The sequence below is a fragment of the Varanus komodoensis genome, unplaced genomic scaffold (assembly GCF_004798865.1).
Source record: "Varanus komodoensis strain SLA01 unplaced genomic scaffold, ASM479886v1 scaffold8, whole genome shotgun sequence".
Classification (NCBI taxonomy): domain Eukaryota; kingdom Metazoa; phylum Chordata; class Lepidosauria; order Squamata; family Varanidae; genus Varanus; species Varanus komodoensis.
The window spans coordinates 433600-456941 of NW_025336481.1; the positions used below are offsets into that span (position 1 = coordinate 433600).

The window sequence follows — 23342 nt, forward strand, 5'->3', positions numbered from 1 at the left end:
CCCCTGCAGAGGAGGGCAGGCGGCTCTCCGAGGGAGCCAAGTGCAGGGAGCCAAGGTTCCGTTCGGATGCCAGGAAGTCCCCTCAGATGCCACATCTTTCAATCGTTCTCCCAACACCATATATTTTTATTGTTACTTTCTGTAAAATATGCATGTTATGCGCTTCCTTGACTTGGTGTTCCACCGCAGCATTCAGAGCAGCGCATATTTTAGAGGCTAACTGAGCTTTGGTTCGCTGCTAGAGGTCCAAAAGCACAAAACTGGGGAGTCCGCATTACCGTGCGACCCAAGGTCCGCCCATCCCCGCCTGGAGCTGAGCTTTGCCCGTGGGGACGGGCTCCAGCAGGCCTTTGGGGTGCCCCCCACGTCCTCTCCTTCAGGCACGGCTCGGCCCACCCGAGATGGGGGCAGTCCCTCTCGCAGCTGGAAGGGGCCTTCCCGGCCACAGCCCCGCAGGAGGAGACCTGCGCGCTCTGCCTGCCCGGATCCCCGTTCCTTACTGGGGGGCTGCGTGAGCAGGGCTGCTGGCGCTGTGCTTCTCTAAGTACAGGATGCCCAGCGCCCTGTCCTGGCCTCCTTCGGGTCCCGGCGGCTCTGCGGGCAGCGGGGCTCCCTGCCCATCGTCGGTGGAGTTCTGGGAATCGGTGTCTTCCGAAGAGAAGCTCCCGTGCCTGGCGAGCTGGAAGTACTGGGCCGCCTCTCGCTTCCTGGCCCTCGGGCCCCTTCCCGGGGCGGATCTGCAGGGTGGTTTGGCAAAGGGCAGGCCCGCCGCCCCCCCGGGGGGCCGCTCAGCATGAGGGTGAGCAACAGGTGGCGAAGGAGGGCTCTGGGGGGCCGGGCAGGGATTCGCTGAGCCCTCCCGCTCCGTGTCCGGGGCCTCGGTGACCCCACATTCCAGGGTGGCTCCGAGGGGGGCCTCTTCACCGCCCGCCCCATCCCTGCCGGTGCCCCCACCCGGGGGGCGCACTGACCCGCCCTCATGCCCTTGGCTGCCCTCGGGCTGCCCTGCCGCCGTGCGTCCCGCTGGCATTCTGGCGCCGGGGCCGTCCCCTGGGGCCGGGGGGCCTGGCCGAGGGCCCGGGCCGAGGGCGCTGCTCTTCCCCACGCCATCTCTGGGCCCTCCGCCCGGGGCCCCCGTGGGAGAGGCCAGGGCCCCGTCGAGAAGCCGCTTGGCCTCCTGGCAGCTCTCCAGAGCCACTGCCCACACCGCCAGGCCCTGCTGGCTGCGCAGGCTGGACGCCTGCCTCTTCATCTGCTGGAACCTCTCGGGGGAGAACTCCCCGGAGAGCCGCTGGAGGGCCCGCTCCACCGCCTGCCGGCCCTCCGCGCTCCCGGCCTCCTTCCTCCCCGCGCTCTGCACGGCCAGGCATCGCTTGCAGTCGAGGTTAAACTGGGTGACCTTGGAAAAGAGAGGGACGACGAGGCTTAGCTCTCCCGCAAGGACGTCTTTCCTGGCCGTCCCCCACCCGGAATGCTCCTCCCGTGATTTCCGGCCACCCCAGGCGCTTCTCTGCTGTTCCCCCCATGCCCAGTTCTGTGGCTGCTTTCCAGCCAGGGCCCCCTGCCTTCTCGGAATCCAAACCACTAGCAGATGAGCAGATGAGTTGCTCCTCGCAGCCCCATCCCGTTGCTCTGCTGCTCCAAATCCGGAAGGATCTGGGCAGACCGTGGAAGTGGCCCGGGGACAACAGGATGGCCTTCGATGGCCTGGGAGGCCCCTTCAGACTCGCTCTGTTTCTGTGCCTGCTGGGAAAGCGTCAGGCAGAGCCCGACAGACCAGCCCGAGGGGGGGTGCCTGGCTTAGCGGCTTCCAGCAGCGGTTGGCCACACGCCTCTGGCCTGTTGGAGTCAACTGGCTCCCCCCACCACTGCCCGAGCCTCAGTGGCCCTCAAGGGGGGAACGGTGCCCTCCGATCCAGGGAAGAGCCAGCCCTGGCCCAGGGCGGACAAAAGGGCTCACACCTGGCGAGAAAGCGGCCCGCGTGCTCCTGGCGCCCTCCTGTTCGGTGCCCAGGTGCCCCCAGGAGCAGCCACGCAGGGAGGGGTTCCCTCGGGGACTCTCGGCACACCAGGTGGGGTGACCCCCCGAGGTGGATGGGTGGCAGCTTCCAGGAAGGGCTTCTCCACATGGCAGCCAGGTCTGGTGACAGCCACCATCCGTGGCTACCAGCCCAGATGGCCAGCTGCGGCCTCCAGTGTCAGAGGCGGAATGACCTTGGCCAGGGAGGGCCAACCTTTGAGAGACCGAGGGCCCAAACTGCAACCCAAAACCCACGTATTTATCGCAAAGTGCCAACACTGCAATGAAACCTGAACACTGAGGTTTTAGCTTAGAAAAAACAGCTCACAGCCAGTCCAAGCAAGTGCACTGACCGGCCATGCAAAAGTTTTGACAAGTTGCGGCTCGTGACATCATCGCCTGGCGCCACTATCCCTTTCCGTGCATGCGCATGGCCCCTGTGTGCGCTGTTATCCGATGCTCGGCTGCCGGGGCGACTTGGCTCGCGTGCCGACAGAGAGAGCTCTGCGTGCCCACTGTGCCCCGCGTGCCATCGGTCGCCACCACTGGCCTAGGCACACCATCTGCTGGGGAACATGGGTGGGAGGCCGCCGTGCGTGGGCTCCTCTGGCAGCTGCTTGACCACTGTGCAATGAGAGCGCTGGCCAGGTGGGGCTTGGCCTGGCTGCGCACGAGCCCCGCTGCTCCGATGGCAACATGGCCTCACCGGCCCCCTCCTGGACCCCTTGCTGTGCCCACTCGCCCACCCTGCACCCACCGCTCTTCCCCGCCCCGCTTCCACTTCCACGTCGCCGCAGCGTCCGTGGCCTCACCTGGTCGCAGAACCGGTGCAGGTCCAAGAAGGTCTCCAGCTCAGCCCCCTTCCTTTCCATGTCCATGTAGAACACGGTCAGCTGTGCCTGGAAGGCCCGCTTGGCTGCCTCGAAGGGTTCCATTTCGGGGAACCGCGAGCCCTGGATCCGGGCGGCCTCCTTTGACAGAGAGAGCCCGCGGCTGTAGTGGGCCTGCCGGGGAAGAGGGGAAAGACGGGGGGCTTGGCACGTGCCCCGGTGCAGCCAGGCCCCAGCGGCCGCGGTGGAACGTCAGTGCCCCGGGGCCCCTCCCTGGGAGACGAGCCACAGAGGAGGCCCCCACGGCTGGGAACGGGGTGCTGGCGTGAGCGGGGCTGCGGCTTGGTCCAGAAGTGCTCGCCCCCCGTTTCTACACTGTGGATATTAGCCCCCGCCCCCTGCTTCCCCCCCCCCACACACACACCAACCACAGTTTGGAAGCTTCCTCTGTGCAGCCCACGACTCTTGGGGCATGGTAGCCCAAAGGGCTAGCAAAGAGGAGCATTTTAGTTCATAAAAGTCCAGGGGGCAAGCCCTTCTCCTTACCTTCCCCTTAATTCATAACTCTGCTTTACTGTCAGAGATGTGCACACATACACAATCCGACGAGGACTTTTACTGAAATGGTTGCATTTCTTTCTGCAGATTTGTTATAAATTTGTCAAGCCGGAAATAATTAGGGATTTGCTTGGAATTTGTGAAAGGGAAGATGGAGGAGCGGATGGCTGGGTCCAGGATCAATGCAAACAGAAAAGCTAGAGCGGATTTTGGTGAAAATCCTCCAATGGATTCTCTTAAATGGGCCTTTCCCCATTTTTTCCACAGCACTTTAAACAAAAATTATGGATGCTTTTAGAATCTGGTTGTCTTAAACAGAAGAAAACACCAGGGCATGGAATGCTGGACTTGACAAGGGAATAGCCGACCTGGCTGTCTTACATCCGCTGTGAAGAAGGTGCAAGAACGAATTTAGAAGATGCACAAGGCTCCTAAAAGCAATGTCGAAAAACGGTATCGGCCGCTTCTGCAGCAAGCGGGGCTCGCCTGCCCCCTCCCCTTTGCAGGAAAGCTCTTTCCGGCTGCCCTTGCCGGGGACCGTGGCCGAACTCACCGTGGCTTCTTTGAAGAACTCCTGGAAGCGCCAGTAGGCCCTCTCGACGCCTTCCCGGCCGCCCTCGGCAGCCCCCGCCGCACGGAGCTCCAGTTCTCCCCGTTCGTCAAACCACGAGCTGAGCTGCGTGAAGAAGCAAGGGGGGAGCGAGGTGTGTGCCGGAGCGCCAGCCCCAAGGCAGCCCCTCCGGGAACGCACGTGGCCGGCCGGCCGGGAAGGCCCCTTGGGAGCAGCGGGGGTGGAGCAGAGGCGCAGCACGCGACACGGGGAGATGGGCCGCCTGCCGCCTCCTCGCACCGTCTGCCTTTCATTTTTGCATCCTGGACACCCCCCCATGACCCCTGGCAAGGCTATGGGGACGGCAGGATGCACCTGGATGCTGGGAGGAGTGGAGGAATTTCAGCCCGAGGGGCGATCTCTCTTCTCCAGCCCTGGGAAAGAGGCACCCGCCTGCTCCGTCTCTCCACCAAGCGGGGAGGCAGGTGCCGGGAGGCCGAGGCCGCTGGGGGAGAAGGCATGGCTCCCGCGCGTCCGTCCGCCCAGCCCGATGCTCCTGCACTGGGGCTTCCAGGGCCCCGATCCCACGTGGGGCTGCGCATTTGCCCTCCAGCTGCCGCCCCAGCTGCTCCGGCGGGTGTCCCTCGCTGCCGCAGCCGTGGCTGCTCATGATTCGCTGGCCCCAACCACGCCGGGGATGCCCCCCGGAGCCGGACGTGCAGCCCCCCACGTACACTGAGCCCCAGCAGCCACCGTGATGGGCAGGCCTCCCCGGAGAGCTGAGCGCCTCCTTTCGGAAGGAGCGGCAGTGCACCGTGGCTGCGTCCGCAGCTGAGGCCAGCAGGGCCCGCAGGTTCCTGCCGAGGCCCAGACTCACGGTGCACCTGCTGTTCCCGAGCTCAGACACAGGGGGGCGCATTTGGCAGAGCGTGGGGCCAGCCCCCCCCAGGGGCCAGGGAGGCGGCAGCTCGGGGGACAGGCAGGTGACACCCCTCCCCAGGATGCCTCTCAGCTAGAGCTCCGGCTGCGTGTCCGGGCAGACCTTCTCCCCCGCTGGGCCAGTCCGCGGCCCCCTCAGGCGAGGAGGAGGATGCTCGGCCTGAGACGCCATCGCCAACCTGGCTGGATGCGGCCGGAGGGATGCGGAGGGGCCTTCCTGCCCCCCCTTGGCCAGCAAACCACCCGGCAGGAGGCAGCGGCCAGGCACAGCGTCCGCGTCAAGCGAGTGGCAGGCAACGCAGGGGTGGGGGCGAGCTGGGAGGGGATGCCCCTCACCCTTGGGAAGCCCCACAGCGCCGCCCAGCTCCTGCCCCACCGGCCTCCATGCAGACCCCGCGACTGATCGCTGGCCGTGCCAGACACCCGGGAAGCCGGACACGGCGGAGCTGCCCAGCCCCCGACGGCCTTGCTCCTGGTGCTCCGGGTCCGGCAGGCCCACGTACCTTGCTGAACTCCGCCTCCAGCTCCCGGATCTTCAGCAGGAATTCCAGGTGCTCCAAGCGCTGGTTGGACTTGGTCACCAGCGTGTGCACCTCCTCCTCCACCAGGTTGTAGAGGGACAGGGCAGAGGCGAAGCTACTCCTGGCAAAGCGGGGGGGGGGGGGTTGCTTAGTCCACATTTCCATACCATTTGCATCTTCAAACCGGCGTGCAAACCAATGCACGGTTTTGGGATGCAGTTCCCCAGTACAAAAACCCACACAGTAGTGAAATGGTGCACCGCAGCAGAATCATGAGAAGTTTGTATGAAACTCTGCCAACGCATCCAGAGAATCCCTCCAAGCCTCCTGCATTAGGATAAAGCCCTCCAGAAATGTGCATGAACTCTCAGGGAGATCTTGATTCAGTGAAGGCACCAAGTATTACAGAGAGGTCATTGCGGCCCCATCGGTGCGGGTGCTCAAGGACAGGCTGGACGTGCACACGGTGGGCATGTCGTGAGCGGAGCCGGCTGGTGCCGGAGGTCAGACTAGATGACCCGGGAGGCCCCTTCCGACTCGCTCTGTTTCAATGAAAGGGGACAGAACGTGGCACTTCGGAGCATTTGCAAATGCTGGAAGCCGCGGAGTCCGTGGGGGAGGATGCTGCCCCCGATCGCCGTTTTCTTCGCCACCCCAGAGCGCCTACCGGACGTCGGGGGACGAGCTGAGCCGGGCCGCCTCCTTCCTCAGCCTGGCGAGCAGCGCCCCGCCTTCCCTCTGCAGCCGCACCAGCCGCGTGTCGCACAGGACCTCCTGCATCAGCTGCCGGTGCCTCTCCATCCGCCGCCCGACCGCCTGGGGGCGAACCATGCGAGGTGGGCCGTGGCCACAGGAGGGGCATAAAACCCCCATTCACGCCCTGCCTCCCCCCACAGCCAGGACACCGTTCCCCACGCCATTCTCATCCTCACAATGACCCTGTGAGGCAGGCTGGGCCGAGAGCCCGGGGCTGGCCCCGAGTCGCCCAGTGGGCTCCGTGGCCGAGTGTGGGCGCGGGAGGCCCAGGTCCCTGCGCAAGACTCTCACCCCACGAGGCCCTCGCGGGGCCCGGGTCTGGCTGCAGGGGCCGGCATGGGAACAGCTTCCGGGCATCGCCCAAGTGACGGCTAGAAACGCACGTCCAGAAGAAAGCCCTGCAAGAGGCTGCCTCGGGGAGTAAGGTAAAGGCACGGATCCCCGCACTCGCGTGCCAGCTGTGTCTGGCTTGGGCCGGCGCTCATCCGTCTGCAAGCCGAAGAGCCGGCGTCGTCCGAAGACGCTTCCGTGGTCCCATGGCTGGCGGGACTCAATGCTGGGGCACGCAGGACTCGGCTGCCCGCCCCACCACGGGGTCCCTATTCCTCCGCGCGCTTTCGGCTCGCTGGGCAGCCGAGAGCTGGGGCCACGCAGCAGGTGCTCGCCTGTCGTGCGGAGGCGGCCTGCCGGCCAGCAGCACCATGGCCCGAGGGCTCAATCCGCCACGCCACCCATGCCCCCGGCTGCAGGGGAAAGCACCGTGCCTGCTTCTCAGCCTCCAGAAGCTTTGCCTCCTTTTATCGAGCTCTCGGGAAGAGAGGAATAAGACGGCTGCACGGACTGCCAGGGCCGACCCGGAGGAGCTCGCCTCTCTTTCCGGTGGGGTGCCCCCCCACAGACTAATACCCTGTGCTGCCGGCTGGGTGCACGAGACGGCCAGCCCGGGGGCGCCTCCGAGCAGAGCAGAGCCGCTGGCTGTGCAGGGAAGGGGATCGGAAGCGGGAGGGCCGGCCTGCAGCCAAGGAGTGCCCGGAGGTCCGCCGATCCCGGCAGGAGGGGCTGCCCTGCGGGGTGTTGCTCTGCCCCACGGCTCAGGTGCCAGGCCCGGGGGGGGGGGGTTACCTGCATGCTCTCCAGCCCCTCCCCCTGCTCCAGTTCTTGGGTGGTGCTCCTGAGCAACTCCGAGGCTCCCGTGAGGTCGCCTACAAGGCGGTGCAGCTTCTGAGGGGAGCAAGCAGACAGCTCTCCGTCAGGCGGAGCAGCTCGGCAGCCGCACGCGGAAGCAGGCCAGCAGCCGCTGCACGGCCGGGTGGGGGGCGCGGAGGCAGAGTGGGGGGGGTGGCTGGGAGAGTGCCATCCACGGTTGTGACATTTCACAGCATGAAGCCGCAGAACAAGTCACCTGCCCCTAGGAGACTGCAATCTAACTCCAGAGGGATGAAAGGGGAAGGCAGGCGTCCCCGGGACAGGCGAGGCGGGAGGAGCCCTTCGGCTGGGGAAAGGGCTCCAAGGCATTTGGGTGAAGGAGCGGCCTCCCCTTCGAAAGGGGGGACTTCTCCCACACCTTGCAGAAGGCGGGGAGAAACCTTAAGGGGCGCGTTTGCAGCCAGCCCTCCTCCCCACACGGCCGCCGGCAGCTGCAGGCACCTGGAAGAACTGGACCCATGCGCCGTGGCAGTAGGGGAACTGGCCATCCAAGGCCTGGGTCAGCTGGCCACCGTCCACGTGGCGGCCGAGAGCCTTCAGGGAGCTCAGCAGCTCCACCTGCAGGGGAGGCACAGTGCGGCCGTCAGCAGCCTGGCGGGTCTTTCAAGCAAAGCAGCTGCCCCGTTTTTCAAACCGGCCCAAGCAGCGGCGCCACGTGGCTCCAGAGACGTGAGAGTTAAGAAAAGAGATCAGAGTGGAAGCATCAGCCCGGGCAAAACGGGGTCGCCGCTGGTGCAAACGCGAGGCAAGGAGGATGGGGAGGTTTGCAAGAGGAGGCCAGCTTCCGCCCCCTCCAGAATAAAGCGTGCCGGCTGTTCCCGTCCGCGCATGGCTTCTCCCTGCGGCAGGTGTGGGCCTCCGCCAGTGCAGAGTCCGGAGCTCCCCCACCGCCCGGCTGCAGAGCACGCTCCGACCCCGCGGGAGCCACACCGCCCCTCGGCGCGAGCCGGCACGTCCGCCCAGCTGCTTTCCAGCGGCCACTGAACCCCCCTCGCTCTGAAACGTATGGGAGGGACGGTGTGTGCGCAAGCCTTGGGCGGGGAGGCTCAGGAAGAGACGAGCGGCTCCCCGCCCCCCCCCCCCCCCGCTAGCAATCCACCAGACCAGCAGAGAGGCCGGCCTGCCCTGCAGACTCACACGGGGAAATGCGGGTGTTTTAATCATTGGTGGCACAGGCCGTTAATCGGACTCATTAATATTTCATATCACGGTAATTAAACCAAGCAGCATTAATAAAGGAGCGGCAGAGCCTTTCAAGGGCTGAAAGATAAACCTCGTGCCCGTGTCCAGTCTATAAAGCGATGATTGGGAGAGAGCTCGCTGAGCCGTCGGCCGCGGGAGCCCAGCGGGACCCTCTCCACCTACCGGGGCCCCCACCAGCTACCTGGCCTGGGAGACGGAGAGGACACGCAAGCTCACCTGCACCCCGGGCAGCTTCTCCAGATGCGCAGCGGCCTCCTTCTCTGCCAGCAGCAGCACCGTGTGGATGGCTCCAGGCCAGGCACTCTGCAAGGGGACGAGAACTGAGCACCAAGCACCCCCGCCGTGGGTGCACTCTGGGGTCTGAGCAGAGGGCGAAGGCTCCCAGCCGCTCCAACCCATAAGCCCCTAGCGAGCCGGCCCCCTGCTGGTTGGAGGGACGAAGGCCTTCTTGCCCCCCGCCCCCCCCGCATCTTTGATCTGCTGGGTGTATTCTCAGTTGCCGCACCCAAATCCCCACCACCGTTCTCCCCAGCATCACACAACAATAAAATCCGTTGCCTGGGAGACGGGCTCCACGAAACCTGCACATTTACAGCCCAAAGCAATTTCGCACCTGCTTGAGGACAGCGGCACCCCCACCTGCAGCCAGGTGTGGGACCTTGGGAACCAGCATCCGGTGCAGGCGATGAAAATTCTCACAAGGACCCCACTGTTACCCCCTCCGCCGGGCGCTAACGTTCGAAGAATTTGCTGTAGACGTGCCCCAGCGATTAAAGACTTCGGTCCTCAGCTTGGGTGGAACAGCCATCTCCTGGAGACCTCCCCCTGCCCCAGGCTCCCCGGCTTTGGCCCACTGCAGATGTGCTGGCCCACAATACCCAGCTTCCCCAACCAGCATGGGGACTGCAGTCCAATGCATCCAAGCGCAGCTGCCCTGGGCGAGTGTCACCTTTGCCTCCCTGTCAGGATGGAAGAGCTCATCTGCCCCCCCGACCCCCCGAAAAGACCCCCTGCCCCAGTTCTATCTCGGGAGGGTCCCGGGAAGCAGCCCAGACCGCCTGCTCCTGAAGGGAGGGGTGAGTTTGCAGCGCCCCCTTCTGGAGCCCCCGCCCTGCCTTCTCCCGCATAAAGGGCTCCGGCAGAGCAGAGGACCCACAAAGGTCCCTGGGAAGGCCAATCCCCGCCCCCCGCCAAGGAGGGTGCAGCTCTGTGGGAGGAAACGCCACCACTTCTCCAGGGGCGATTTTCTTGGCACCGCTCCACAAGAACCAGCATCTAAGCGGTGGGAAGCAACCAGGGAGCATCGGCTGGCTCTCGGGCGTGCGGAAGCGGAGCACCCTCCGGGGAAGCCCAGAGAGACATGTGCAAGCGACACGCCAAGCCCATGTGCCGCCAGCTGCACTCCGAGTGCGCTGCGCTTCGACGGTGCTTTGTGTCCTCGGTTCTGCAGGGTGCTTTTGTCACGCAGGAGCCCCTATAAGCTCTCCAGGGAGGGGAGGAGAAGCGCAGCCTCCCGTCTGAAAGACACGCACTGCGCTTTCTCTGTGGGGGTGGGGGAGTGGGGGGGCACACGCAACCCAGAACTGCTCTCCGGCCCGGGAATCACAGGGCGAGAAAGCTCACTATGGGAAGTGAAACATGCATGCACGCCCCCCCCATGCAAACCTGAGCACTGCCCCCATTCTCCCCAGTCCAGCCCCCCCCCCCCCCCCCTTCCCTGGACACCCCCCAGGGCGGCAGAGAGCGTGGGAGAGGGCGGCTCCTTTCGGGCGTCAATCACCACCGTCAGCCCCGCGCTGCTCCACTGCTTCCTGTGGGGGGGGGGGCAGGAGAAACGAGCAGGGGGGCATTTTGATAAGGATTCACCCAGCTGCACCTGCACTCCACTGGTGGAATTCCACGCATGCCCGAACTTACGGTGTGGTTCGTAGACCAAAGAAATTAGGTTTAACATCATGTGTATAGCTCGACAGGCAGGCTATACGTTTCAGAAATATGAAATATTTGCACGCTTGGTTGGATTTTTTTTTTAAAGTTTGCCGACTATTGACAGCCCCTTCAAGGTGCCGCTGGGGCACAGAGTGCTCTGGACATCAAAAGCAGCGCTAACTTAGCCAGGAAGCGGCGTGGCAGAGAGAGCCGTTCATGGAGAATCGCGGGAGCCCTCCGCCCCACTGCATCCAAGGTGCGCCTCCGGACACCCTGGGGCCCAGGCGCAGCCCCCATGGCCCACCCCACAGCACCCGCGTCCCGGGGCACAGGCGCCAGTGCCCGCTCCCCCTTGCCTGGAAAATGCCCAGCGAGCCGAACTGGAGAAACAGAGAGCAGAGCTAACGCTTCTGGGGAGCCCCGACCGCCAGGAACCTCCTCCGGGGCCTCTCCCGAAGCCCAGAGGAGGGGCTGACGCCTTCCAAAAGCGGGGCGCCTCTCCACCTGTGAGCAGGTCCGGCCTCCACAGCCCGCCCTCCATGAGCTGAGCACCAGTTTCTGTTTGTGCACAAGCCACGCAGGGCAGCGCGCCACCCCCGGGCAGGAGTGGCAGCGGGAGGTGGAGCACTGCCGTCCTGGCCCCCATCCCACGGTCACGGCAGGGTCCTCCAACTTTTGCAGCAGGGGGCCAGTTGGAAGGCGCCAGTGCTGGGCACGGTCAAAGAGGTGGTGCTGGCGGTGCGCGCATGTGAGGGGGCGGGGCATGCGGGCGCGGGCGCTGGGGGGGCGGGGCGTGGGGCGAGGCGAGGCGTGGGCAGGCATGCATGGCCAGGGGAGGCGAGGCGGGCGCACGAGGCAGCGGCTGGCTGGCTGGCTTGCTCGGAGACCCTTTTCCCCAAGCGAGCAAACCGTTGCCTCCCTGCGCGTGGGGCGAGGTGGGTGACGGCAGGCGCATGCGGGCCCACATGGGCATGGCGGGCTGGATCCAGCCCCCAGGACCCCTGGGTTATGGCAAACACACAGCTGGCTCTTGCCAAAGGGGCTCTGGCCTTGGAAAGCAGCTGCTTCTTTTGATGCAGGATATTTCACCATGTTCCATCAGAGCCACGTGGCCGGGAGCCCGACTGCTCCTTGTGCCATTTACGACTTGCATGTTTATCGCTGCTATTCTGCAATCGGTGCTTTCCTGCTTTCCACTGTTTTCACTGTCGGGCTGCTGCTTCAGGATGCTTGGTATATTTATCATCGCGGAGGCAACCGGGGAAGAGCAGGCCAAACCGATCAAGCAGAGTGCCTGAGGCCACAAGGCCGGGAGGGGAAAGGAGCCACCGGGGCAGTGGCGCTCTTGCAAGCCTGGGACCAGCTGGGGGGAACCGCAAACGTAGCCAGATTCCAGGAAGCAGGGCGGCCCGGGGACGGCTGGAACTCACCGCCCTTGGCGCAACCGGCCGAGAGGAGCAAGAGGGGGCGAGGACGGGCCTCCTCCGGAAAGGCGGCCCCCGGGGGGCCTTGACTCACCTTGCCAGCGAGAAGAGATGGAGCAGGAGACGCGTCACCTCCCGGGCTGAGCACCACGGTGCTGCCCACGCACGGTCGTTCGTGGTGACCTGAACCACCGGCCTGCCGAGCCTGTCTGTACTCCCTGAAACCCAACGGAAAGGAGCCGTAATGTGATGGAGCTCTGCAGTCGCACATTTCTGTGCAAAAACCCAGATCGGACTGGAGCCATCCCTTTTGCTCCACAAACTGGGAAAAGAGGCAATCCGGCCCATCCGAGGCTTTCGCCGCAGGCTCTTGCTCCTGAATGTATTCCGGCTCTGCGGCAACTAGTTTCCAGGAGGGCTACTGGGGAGTGCCGACCCTCAGGATGCTCCCAGGCATGAGCCCTGCGGAGATAAAGGGCAGCCGTGCAAGGGGGAGGCCGTGCGGCCTAGTGGGTGGGTCCTCATCGCAGTACCTGGCAGACACACGACGCCAGAAGAGAGAAGCTCCGGGCTGAGCAGCTCCCAGTGCACAAGCTCCTGCAGGTCGGATCCGGGAGGAAGGCACTCCCTGAGCTGGGCATCCGTTGTGCTCCCAGCGGAGTCGTCCACGGCTTTGTCCACGCCCACGGCCTCGGCGGGGCTGGCACCTGTGCCAGAGGAAGAGTTGGGAAGGTGGAGGATTGCTGGGAGGGCTCTCCAGCTCAAAACCAGGACAAGATGCTTGGCAGAATTCGCCAGCCACTCCCTTCCCCTCCACGCCATGGAGAGCAAGTCCCACAAGAAACCCTCAAAGAGACGGGCCTGTTCAGCCGGGGAGACGTGGGGGAAAGAGGAGCCATGCCAGCGCGTTTCGGGAGGGTCCTGGAATTTGCAGTGACGGGCCCCAGTTGTGGGGATTCGAGAACCGGGGTGGTGCAGAGGCTTCAGGGCTCAGAAGCCACTGGCCAGGGACTGCCTCTTAGCCCGGCCTACTTCACAGGGCTGTTGTGAGGATAAAAGGGAGTGGAGGATTGTGTGCACCACCGTCAGCTCCTTCGAGGGAAAAAGCCAGAATGCAAGTGCAGCAAAGCAGAGCTTTCGGTCATGCCTGCACCAGGCCCGCTGGAACCGCTGGGGTAACTTAAACCACGGCTGAATTAACTCTCATTTATTCCAGTGGTTGTAACTCTCAGGATGAATTAACCCTGGAGCCAACCCCCGGAAGCAGATTCCAGCTGAGCGTTAAGGAAAACTTCCCCACAGGAAGAGCAGTTTGAGGGTGCAGCATGATGGTGGGGCTCCCCTGCACTGGGGGTCCGAAATGGAGGCTGCGCGCAGTCACGGCGGCCGCATCCTGGCCCTTGGGCACCCCCAGCAGGGCAGCCCTGCCCCATTCCCCTGCAGCGGCCGTGTGCCGGCCCACCGTGCCACCTGCAGGAGCCGTGGCCCCACTGGCTGCCCACAGACCGACCCGCCCCGCCCTCCGGAACAGCCCCGGGGGAGGCATCCAGGCGGGGTGAAGAGGGGCTTTCGGAGCAGCTGGGGAAGTTCCCCAGAGCATCCATCGGCCAAGGCAGAGGACCGAGGAGGCCCAGGGTGGCAGCGGGTCGGCCGAGCTCCCAGCCCCAAATCACGCAGGGCAGCTCGTTGCGCCTCCTTGCTGAGCTGGAAAGGCGCGGGCGGGCGGACTGGGGAAGCAGAGCGGGTGGGGGGGCTTTACAGGCCCCCTCCAGGGCTACCATTATTCTGCCCTATCCTAGCCTACCCTATCCAGACCCTGTGGGTCACACAAGGGGCAGTGGGTCACGGAAAGGTCCAGCCGTTACAGGCAGCAGCCAGATCGCCCATTTCTCTCACAGCTGGCGCAGCAGGTGGCGGGTGCTTCCTGCCTTGTAGCCCTGTGCCCTCGGATGACCCCCCCCAAGACAGGAAGGCCTCACCTGTGCTAAACCCCCCTCCCCCCACCCCAATTTCAGGCAGACGGCTGGGAAATTTGCCCACAGCTCCGCATCTGCGCCACTGAGATGCAGGCCAGCGGCACAGGCACGGCCATGCGCTCCCTAAACTTCCTGGGGCCCACATGTGACAGGGCGGGTGGCCCTGAAGCGGGCCATGCACCTCCCGCCCCCTCCTCCGTGGCGCAGTGGACCCGGGGCTCGCAGGGCTCCGTGGGGCAACCCTTTGGCCAGCAGGGCGCCGAGGTCCTCTGCCAGCCCCCCAGATTGCACAGAAGCCCCAGCGGTGGCTGGGGGGACACGGATCTCCCCACAGCCTGCACTGATCCCGGGGTGGCCGGCCTCAAGCAGCCCTGCTCCATGCGGCTCTTTGGCCCAGGTCAGCACCGCTGCCTGCAAGTCTGGACCCCCCGGCAGCCACGGCTGCAGAAACAGAGACAGAGCGAGTCAGAAGGGGCCTCCGGGCCATCTAGTCTGACCCCCAGCTCCAGCTGGCTCCACCCATGACATGCCCACCATGTGCACGTCCAGCCTGTGAGGAGACCCACCCAAGGCCCCGCTCCCTCACTGCCTCCTTTCCGGGCCCCGTGCTTTGCTTTGCTTGTCATGATCACCTTTTCCCGCGGCCGCTGCCGGCTTTGCCCGGACTGTCCTGGGGGAGCGGGCGATCAGCGTCCTCCTCCGAGGCCCCTCCTGCCTCTTGCCGGCTTTCTCGGGCGCTGCCAAGCCGGCCGGGGAGCAGGGCAGCTGGCGAGGGCCCTTCAGGAAAGAGAATTTATTGCTGGCGGCCGGGCATTCTGCGGGGGACTTCGGCAGTTTTGCCGGCCCCGGCTTGGAAGCCTCGTCCACTTTCTCATCCTTCTCCGGATGCACGGAGGGGAATCTGGGGGCCGCCTGGCCTGGCCCCTCAGAAGGCGGGACGCTGGCGCTTTCCGGGGGGGCCGCCTGCTTGGCGACATCCATCTCTTCCAAGATGGCAGCCATCAATCCCGAGCTGAAGCTGACGGGGTTCTTGAGGGCGGCCATGTACGACTCCCGGTACCGACACCTTGATTCGTGGTCCTTGGGGTCTGGGATCAGCTTCCTCCTCAGGCAAGGCGTACAGGGACCCTCCGTGGAGTGTGGCCCCATCCCACAATCCCAGTCTGCCGCCGTGGCCTCGTCGCTGCCACTCTCCCCAGCGAGCCCTCTCCCAGACTCGGGCGCTGCCGTTCCTGGAGGGTCCCGTGCCGGAGTTGGGGACGCTGCTGGCTCGGCAGGAGCAGAGATGCTCGGCTTCGTTTCCTCCGAAAATCCCAGCAGGTTCACGTATTCCCCCTCCAGGTTCTCGCTGATGATGTCGCACAGGCTGGGCACGACGAACAGGCTGGACTTCTTCCAGGAGCCCTGCTCCACCTTGATCAGGCCGGGGTACTTGCCTGGAGGAGTCTGCACGGGCCCGCCGGGCCCCCTGTGCCCCTCTGCAGCGAGGGGGCAACTCTGCCGCGGAGAACCCGGCGGGCAGCAGGCCTCCGGGCCTCCCGAGGAGTCGTGCTCAGCCAGCGCCTCCATTTTGGGTCCCTGGACAAACTCGGGAGCCACGATCTTGCTCCACGGGATGGGGACGATCCCGTTCCCGGTGGCCACCAGGCAGGTGTGCAGCGCCGGGCGGCCGAGGCCCTGCGTGACTTCCTCCAGCCAGCCCTCGGTGAAGGGCAGCGAGCACGAGGCCTCGGGGACGGGGATCTTCTCCACCGAGGTCAGGTCCCGCGAGAGGCACTTGACCGCCAGGCACGCCGACTGCTCCCCGCAGGGCTCCGCTTGGAGGTAGAAGTCCCCTGGGCGCAAGAGGAGCGGGTTGAGCGGGCCGAGGTGGACGACAACTTTCTCGCGGAGGCACAGCGGCCAGCCTTCGTGGAGGAAGAGACAGCCAAAGTACGGCGCCTGGCGGCACACAAGGGAGAGGCACGGATGGTTTCCATGGGCAGAACGCTTTCCCGCCGTCCTCCCTGCTCTCTGCCTCCGATTTCGAGGCAGGACGCCCTCGTGCACCCCGTTCCCCACGGCCGTCATGGCTGGGTTTGTGAGATTCTCCCCAACCCCTTCGGACCTCTGGGCCCAGGCCCTGGGGCCACTCCTGGATCATCTGAGGCCCACCCAACCCCTGCGGCCCCCCACCATGGCCCGAGACCCTTCCCACAGCCCCACCCCTGGCCCCCGGCCCTGCCCCTTGGTGCTTCCCGGCCGTCTGTGCTGCTTTCCAGCCTCCCCTCACTGCAAGAGTTGAGACTCCGCTTCTACGGTTTACTTCCTGCCAGGGAGAGCGTTGAGCTAAGCCACGCTGGCATTCTGCCCGTTGGCCCCACCCCTTTTGGCCCTGGCCCCTCCCACCACAGGGGCGCTGCGCACACAGAGCTGGCCTGGATTGGCTGCCAGGCTAAAGCTGTTCCGTGTCCCGTCTGTGGACTCTGCCACGCTGCCGTCCATTCTGCACCCGAGACAGAGGGGGGCCCTGCCTCCCTCTCAGCCTCCCCCCTTCCTCGGGGGCTTTGCCTCGGCCACCAGGGCTCGGGATGCTGCACGCCCGGCCTGCAGCCCGGAGTAAGAAAAATGCGGGCGCAAGAATCAAGTCCAGGCGTGATGCACTAGGAGCGTTAATTCCCAAGTGCCGGAAGTGTGATGCACACACATTTTCTGGAGTCAGACTGGAAAAGGCTTCACTGCTACAGCTGGAGGAGTTTCCCATCAAAGCCTACGGGTAAGAATTCTCCACCCCGATCCCTGTGTCTCTGCATGAGTCCCTGGTCTGCATGTCTGTCCTGGGGATCAGGAAGAGATGCGCCCAGAGCCCAAGGAGGGGGGCAGCAGGCCGGCCGGCCGGCCGTGATCCCAAGGAGGGAGGGAACAGTGTGATGCTCCAGCCGGAGGCCCGGCAGAGCAGGGAATCATGCAGGGGCACCCCAAAGGAGGCACTGAAGGAATCTAGGCCAGGGCTTGGCTACTGGGGCCCGGCAGGTGTTCTGACCTACAACTCCCATCAGCCTTCGCTAACATAGGCAATGGTGAGGGATGATGGGAACTGTGAGCGAAAAAACCAGCAGGGCCGCAAGCTGCCCCCAGATCTTTCCAGGCGATGCTCACACATCGGCAGCCTCTGCCGCCCTGGGACCGCTCTGCCCGCGCCCGCCTGTGTGGTGCCCGTCTTGCATTCGGGAGACCCTGTTCCCTCCGTGCAGCGCCACGGGGCACGGGAGCAGAGCCTTCGGGGCAGGTTCTGACGGCGGGCCGGATCGCGGAGGAGCGGCCCCCTGCTCAGCTCCTTGTGCTGCGGGGGCTCTGGGCTGCCCTGGGTCTCGCCACAGGCCCGGCCACCCCCCACGCCCGGACTCACGCAAGCGGCCTGCCGCACGTGCTCCAGGAGCCGCTTGGACGGGATGAGGAAGTCGAGGAGGCAGCCGAGGCCGTCGCCGCCGTACGTGGCCTCCAGCACGCGGAACAGCTGGCTGAGCACGGTGGGGGCCGTGGCGCTGAACGGGGGGAACAGCCCCGCCAGCGTGTTCTGCACCGCGGCATCCAGGGACAGCGGGTCCTGTGGGGAGAGAGGGCCATCAGGCGCGGCCACTGCAGGTGGGCCCCGCTGCCCCCAGCGGTTCCCTGGCGCCCCCCAGCCCAGCGGCAAGCAGGAGGGGTGGGGGGCTGCCACACACTGGCCCACGACTGGCCCCTCCCCACACGGGGTCTGGATGAGGCCGATGCCCGGAGGGGAGGCGAGGGCAGGGGGCGTCCTGGCACGGTGGCCCTGTTAGCAGGGTGCTCCTCCTTCCGGGGGGCATGCGGTGGGCTGGGGCCGCAGCGGCTGTGGCGTCTCCCTGCACCTGGGGCTGCGGGGGGGGGCTGGCCCCCGCCTCCTGCTGCCCGCCACGAGGGTGGGGAGGGCGCACGCCCTCTGCCTCTCCTCCAGCGTGCCGGGCAGGAACCTCGGCCGGGGCACAAGACCTCTGCTCCGTCACACCCGGAGTGGCCGGCCGTGGCCAGGTCCTTCCTTCCCCGGCCTGCAGAGGGGGCCATGGCCTGGACCCACAAAGCGGGCACCGCTCTGGCCCTTCCCGCACCCCCATCCAGGGGTTGCACCTCTGCATTGAGGGAGGGGCAGCTGCTGACACCCCACCCATCCCCTGGAAGGTCCTGGGAATCCAGGGAGGCCCCCCAGTACGAGGCAAGCCCTGCCAGCACCTTCTCCCTGCTGCCCAGGCAGGGAGGGCACAACGCCCCCCTCCTGCTCGTGCACCTTCGGACGGGCAAAACGCTGCAGCCGCAACCTCACAGGTGAAGCGGAGGGGAGGGGAGCACATAAATCGCCCACCGAAAATCCCAGCCTGCAAATTGCCCCAGAGCGAATGCAGCTGGTCTGCCTGAAGTTTTACACTGCATTGACATAAATTTACTTATGCACACAAATATATCTGGGCAAGGTATATGCATATGAATCCCCTCTCCCAATTCATAGGATTTGCTGCTAATTCCTTCTCAGCCCCCAAAATCAAATGCAGAGGTGCCAAGTGACACAGCCATAACCCCCGAACCTATCATCCTGACATCTTACAGGTTTCTTCCCTAAGTTGTTGTAACACACCCAGGGAGCTGCGTGACTAATCAGGTGCATAGAAATCTAACAAATATGCAAATGAGGACGTCTCTGCGATTTCTGTCACTTTCCTACAGGCTGTCCCCTACAAACATTCCTTCTCTTGCATCCCCCCACTGCCCCCCCCCCCCAGAAAGGCGACTGTGCATTCGTGTGTCATGCAGTCCGGCCTGGATAGCAAAGAGCCGCCGGGGTTCTCTCCAGACCAAGTGCAGCAAAATTCACAGCGGTCCCGCAGCATTCCCCTGCGCCCACTCAACCGGCGTCAGGGAGGCGTCACCCCTCCCCCAGCGGCACATTGCTTCAAAATCGGTCAAAGCGCAGGCATGTGACAGCACTGCCGGTTTCTCACTATAGTCCACGGGTGCTTTGGAGCCCTGCAGCCCAGAGTTGGAGGGGGAGCGTCCCTCCCTCGCCCCCGAATCACTGCATGCCAGGCTTGCGCATCCGCTGAGCCGTGGTCCCATTCAGCCTCGGGGCCCGAGCACCCACCCGTGCCAGAAAAGGCTGCGGAAACACGCATGCCGGGGGCCCCTCGTGCCCCTCCCTGAGCCGTGGCCCGGCACCCACAGCCCCCCGCCGGGGCCGACCTGGGGCGCTGGCTGCAGCCGGAGCGGCTCCGTTCCCAGCCGGGCCGACGCCTCCTGGCCGGGCCAGCAGAGACTGCGCTCCTGCCTTCTGGTGGGGGGTGGGGGGGATCCGGAGAGGCCGCTCTGGACGGGCAGGGCACAGGGCGGTCCCCCTGCGGGGCAGGCTCAGCCCGAGAGGCCCCTCCACGGGAGGCGGCGCACCTGCGGGCACCTCGCGGGGCTGCCGCTCCCTCGGGGCAGGAGGACCATCCTCCGCGGGCCAAGCCCCGGGCGGGGGCTGCCCTCCCAGCGGCCTGGCCCGGCCACCGAGGGGGGTGGGGCTGGAAGGGGGCAGGCATTCTGCACGCAACCCCTGGGGGGGGGGGGGGCTCGCGGGGGAGAAGAAAGAGCGCTTTCAGGCCGGCCGTCCCCTCGCAGCGCAGTGCGCGCATTGTCTGCTCGGACGCGCTCAGTGCCGGCCCGCCTGGGAAGCCCAAAGCTCTCCGGGAGGGGAGGGGAGGGGGGGGAGTCTCGCAACGGCGATGCAGGAAGCCTCGGCTCCAGAACACTCGGAGCCCTCCCTGGCCTTTACATATGCAGGGGACGATGGGTCGCAGCAGGCAAGCTGCCTTCAGGGAAACTTGTTTTCTGATACTGATCTCATTTGAGAAACACCAGCAGCCCCTGCAGCGCTCGTGGCGGGGCCCCGAACATCAGAGAATCGCTGCTATTTCAACCTCCTGGTGCCCTCCTCAAAATGTGGGGAGGGGGCTTCACATGATTCCATTCAGAAGCTCGTAAGAAACTTTCTACTTCCATAAACGCCTCCCCACACAGACAGCTATGTACAGTAGTCCACGAGAGAGAGAGGGAGGGGGGGGAGTCCAAATGCACAGCGGAGAGGTACCTCTCTTAGCAATCAGCTTCCACAAAGATGAACACGACTGCACGTTCTTCAGAACTCTGCATAGCCTGACGAAGAATTCTGGAGGACTTGAAAGCTTGCATGTTTCTGTGGAATTTTGGTTAGTCCAAAGAAAGGTCTCGTCCCACTGTGGATTCTTCCCATTTACATCACAGATACATTCCAACCTCAGATTGGTCGTGTGAACTCGAGCGCTTGCGGAGGGCCATCCTGTTCACCTGGTGGCCAGCCAGCTGCCCACAGGGTCCCACCGGCAGGCCATGAGTACAGCGGCGCCTCCCACCCATGTTCCCCAGCCGCTGGGGTACACAGGCACGCTTTCTTTGCTATAGCCGGGGGCACAGAACCATGAGGACTGGTAGCAGAGACAGCCCTCTCCTCCACGGATTCGCCCAGGCCCCAAGGCCGCCAAACGAGCGGCCCCCTCGACATCTCGTGGAAAGCGAGTCCCACGCCCCGGCTACGCACGGCAGGAAGAAGCCCCCCTTCCCGTGTCCTTCAGCTCCACCAGCCTCATGGGGCCGCCCTGCTGGGCTCTGGCAACGTGGGCCGGGGAGCGAAACCCCCTCCCCTTTCGCCACACCGGGCAGGATGCCCAGGCCCCCGTTTCAGCTGATTTCCCCTTTTGGTCTGGCGGGGTGCAGCCTCACCCCGAAGCTGAAGTCTCCCAGCGCTGGCTCAGGGATGGTGGGATCAGAGCTGCCCGGGCGTCCCACACGCCGGGAGGGCGGCAGTGTCAGGAAAGCGCGAGGCGGGCCCCGCGCCGTGCGCACCTTGGCACTCGGAGAGACAGCGGGCATTTCACTCCCTGGACAACCCTGCTGGCTGGGCCGAAACGAGCCCCCACCAGCTTTCAGAGAAGCCGATCCTCCTTCGCAGCTGGGAGCCTCTGGTGAGCTTCCCGGGGCTCCCGTTGCAAGCCCACCACGTGAAGCCGGGAAGCAGACACGACCCCAAGGAGGGGAGGGGGCTGCACCACCCCGAAGGAGAGCCTGCCAGCCAGGAGCCAGGCCGACGCGGGTTCCCACGGCCCCCCGGGCACAGACCTGTCACCTCTGGCTGCCACGCCTCGGCCCACAAGGCGCGTTCGCTCCCACCGGCAGGATGCCCAGGTTGTCCCAGCACTTGGCGCCATGCCCGGCGGGCGGCACCTCGCACAGATGCGGGAGCCACAGCTGGTCCTCCGCGGATCCACGCCCCCACTGGTGGGCTGCCTGCACCCCTTCCGTGGCTCTCGCACGCCCCGGAGTCATGGCGACCGACCCCAAGCATAAGAGCGACCAGGTTTAACTGGCAAGGCCACAGAGAGGGTCCCCAGCAGCTTCTCCCGACGGGGCTCCTGTGCCTTTTGAAAGTCGCATGGTGGGGACAGGCCGCTTCTCCATCTCTGTTTCTCTGCCACTGCATCCCTGCAGGGGACGCACCAGCAACTAGAAGACGGCCATGGTAGCCGGCCCTTGCCCTAGCCTGGCAGCCCCCCCCCCCCGCCCCCGCAGCTCCCCTGAGGCTGGGGGCAAAATTGAAACAGGAATGGAGATGGAGTGGGGTAGCGGAACTGGCACGGGAGCGGCTGGCCACCATCGCTGCAGCCTCGAGGCAAACAGCTTTGCAGGATTTTGGAGCACTTCAAAAACCTGCAAAACCTGTTTGCAGCAAGATCATACTGCGCAGGGAGAAACGCGTCTCTAGGCCACAGATCCGGCTTCCCACGGGCCCAGGCTAGCCCCCTGGGTGCCCCTCCAGTTGCTGGGTGCTCCCCTGGCTTTTGTGCTGTTCCCCACAACCAGTAGTCAGTGCTGTAAGCCACAGTGTGCCGGGGGGGGGGGCTCAACAGTTAGCCTCCCCCACTTCGCCTTTGACCTGCCTGCCTCTGCAGCATGGCCCCCAGGAGCCCCTCCCCAGCAGACCGGGGCCCTCGGGCCGCCCGCTCTGCCCCAGAGGAGCCAGACTACAGTGCCCTTCATGCCCAGCAGATGGGAGCTTGAGTCCAGCACGTCCGGCAGCACTCGCTCGGCAAGGCTGCTGCCAGCAGAACCCAGCCCTGAGCGACGCTCGTGCGCCTGCCTGGCCCCCCTGGCAGCCCCCCGTGCAGGCGAAGGTGCAGACCTCCGACAGCAGGGATCCTCGCCGCTTGCTTGCTTGCTTGCTTGCAGAGGGCTCCCGGGGGGCCCACAGCGCGCGGCCGGCACAAACAGGCTGCACGAACCCCACCCTCTGCCCACGGCCGGTGGCCCGGCTCCCGAGCCCCCGCCCGGCTCGGCCTCCTGCTCCCTGCCCAACAGGCGAGACCTGGCTGAGCTCCGCTCCGGAGGGACCACCCTGCCTCCTCCGTGGGCCAAGGGCTCTTCCTTCCCAGGCGGAGCAGCTTTGGCGTCTCCCCGGGAAGCAGGAGCCGCTCCAGGATGACAAAGGGAGCTGAGCCAGAGCCATCTGGCGCGGAGGAAATGGAGCAGAGGCAGGCCAGACCTTCCCGCTGCAGCCCCCCCGCCCCCGTTGCTCCCCCAAATGCGGGAGCTCCCTGCAGGCGAGGGCTTGGCAGCCGCGGACGCCTCGCCGCCACCCTCGTGGTCTTTGCGCCACAGCCCCGGCCTTGGAGCCGGGGCCCCGCGAGCCCCCCGGCTGCCCTGCGGCTCCATGCGGCAGGGCTCTGAGCCTGGTGTGAGACAGGCCGGGGAAGTCCAAGGCGGGTGGCGGTGGGGGCAGGAAGGCCTCCTTCAGCCTCGGACGCCTGGCTCAGGCCTCTGGAGCCGGGCCCCGGGTCCCGCCAGTGAACGCGGGGGCAAGGCCCGTGTGCGCATCGGGCTAAAGCCCCACCCGACTCTGGAGCAGGACAGGGGCTGGGAGCAAAATTTAATGCCATGCATCTTGCACAAGACATATGTTGCATTTCAAGGCGCCCCGTGGGCTTCCTTGGAATCGCTTCTCTTTCCCTATGGAATTCCAGCAGCCAGGATTGTCTGGCTCACCACAAAGTGGGTGGCTGGAGGAAAAGGGGGGATGTCTGCTCCAGACCCCAGTCCACCCGAAGAACAGGGCTGCACAGCTGGCCAGCCGGCTGGCCTGGAGCAAGCAGGCCTGTGCTGCCGTCACTCTTGCAGGGGAGCCCGAGTTCGAACCGGCTCTCCAGCTGGAGCCTCTGCCTCCGGCCACCAAGGCCATGCGGTGCCACCCTCCCTGACCGCGCCGCCACTTGTCCTCAGCCCCGGGGAAGCCCTGCTGCTGTGCCCCAGCCTCCCGCTGAAGGGACCGGTGCCCCTCCAGCAGGTGGCCCCCGGCAACATGCAAGCGCCAGGC

The 23342-nt window shown here is 65.4% G+C and overlaps 1 protein-coding gene across 1 annotated transcript; it reads right to left on the reverse strand.

The window, feature by feature from the left end:
- Positions 1 to 496: 496 nt before the first annotated feature.
- KIAA1755 (KIAA1755 ortholog) lies at positions 497 to 21301 on the reverse strand. Its single transcript, XM_044455113.1, has 13 exons — positions 21146 to 21301; positions 17301 to 17498; positions 14545 to 15853; positions 12470 to 12643; positions 12031 to 12154; positions 10307 to 10394; positions 8800 to 8886; positions 7822 to 7938; positions 6086 to 6234; positions 5401 to 5539; positions 3962 to 4084; positions 2833 to 3024; positions 497 to 1399 (listed from the first exon to the last, which is right to left on the reverse strand). The coding sequence occupies exons 1-13, from the start codon at positions 21299 to 21301 to the stop codon at positions 497 to 499; spliced, it is 3759 nt and encodes a 1252-aa protein (XP_044311048.1).
- Between the last annotated feature and the right edge of the window lie 2041 nt (positions 21302 to 23342).

Bases quoted from the DNA above. Each gene is read 5' to 3' on its own strand.
- KIAA1755 (XM_044455113.1), bottom strand. From the start codon at position 21,301: ATGACTCCGGGGCGTGCGAGAGCCACGGAAGGGGTGCAGGCAGCCCAC. The intron at 12,155-12,469 runs GTACTGCGATGA...GTTGGGTTTCAG, and splicing joins TGGCGTCGTGTGTCTGCCAG to GGAGTACAGACAGGCTCGGC. The intron at 1,400-2,832 runs GTGAGGCCACGG...CTCTTTTCCAAG, and splicing joins TGCACCGGTTCTGCGACCAG to GTCACCCAGTTTAACCTCGA.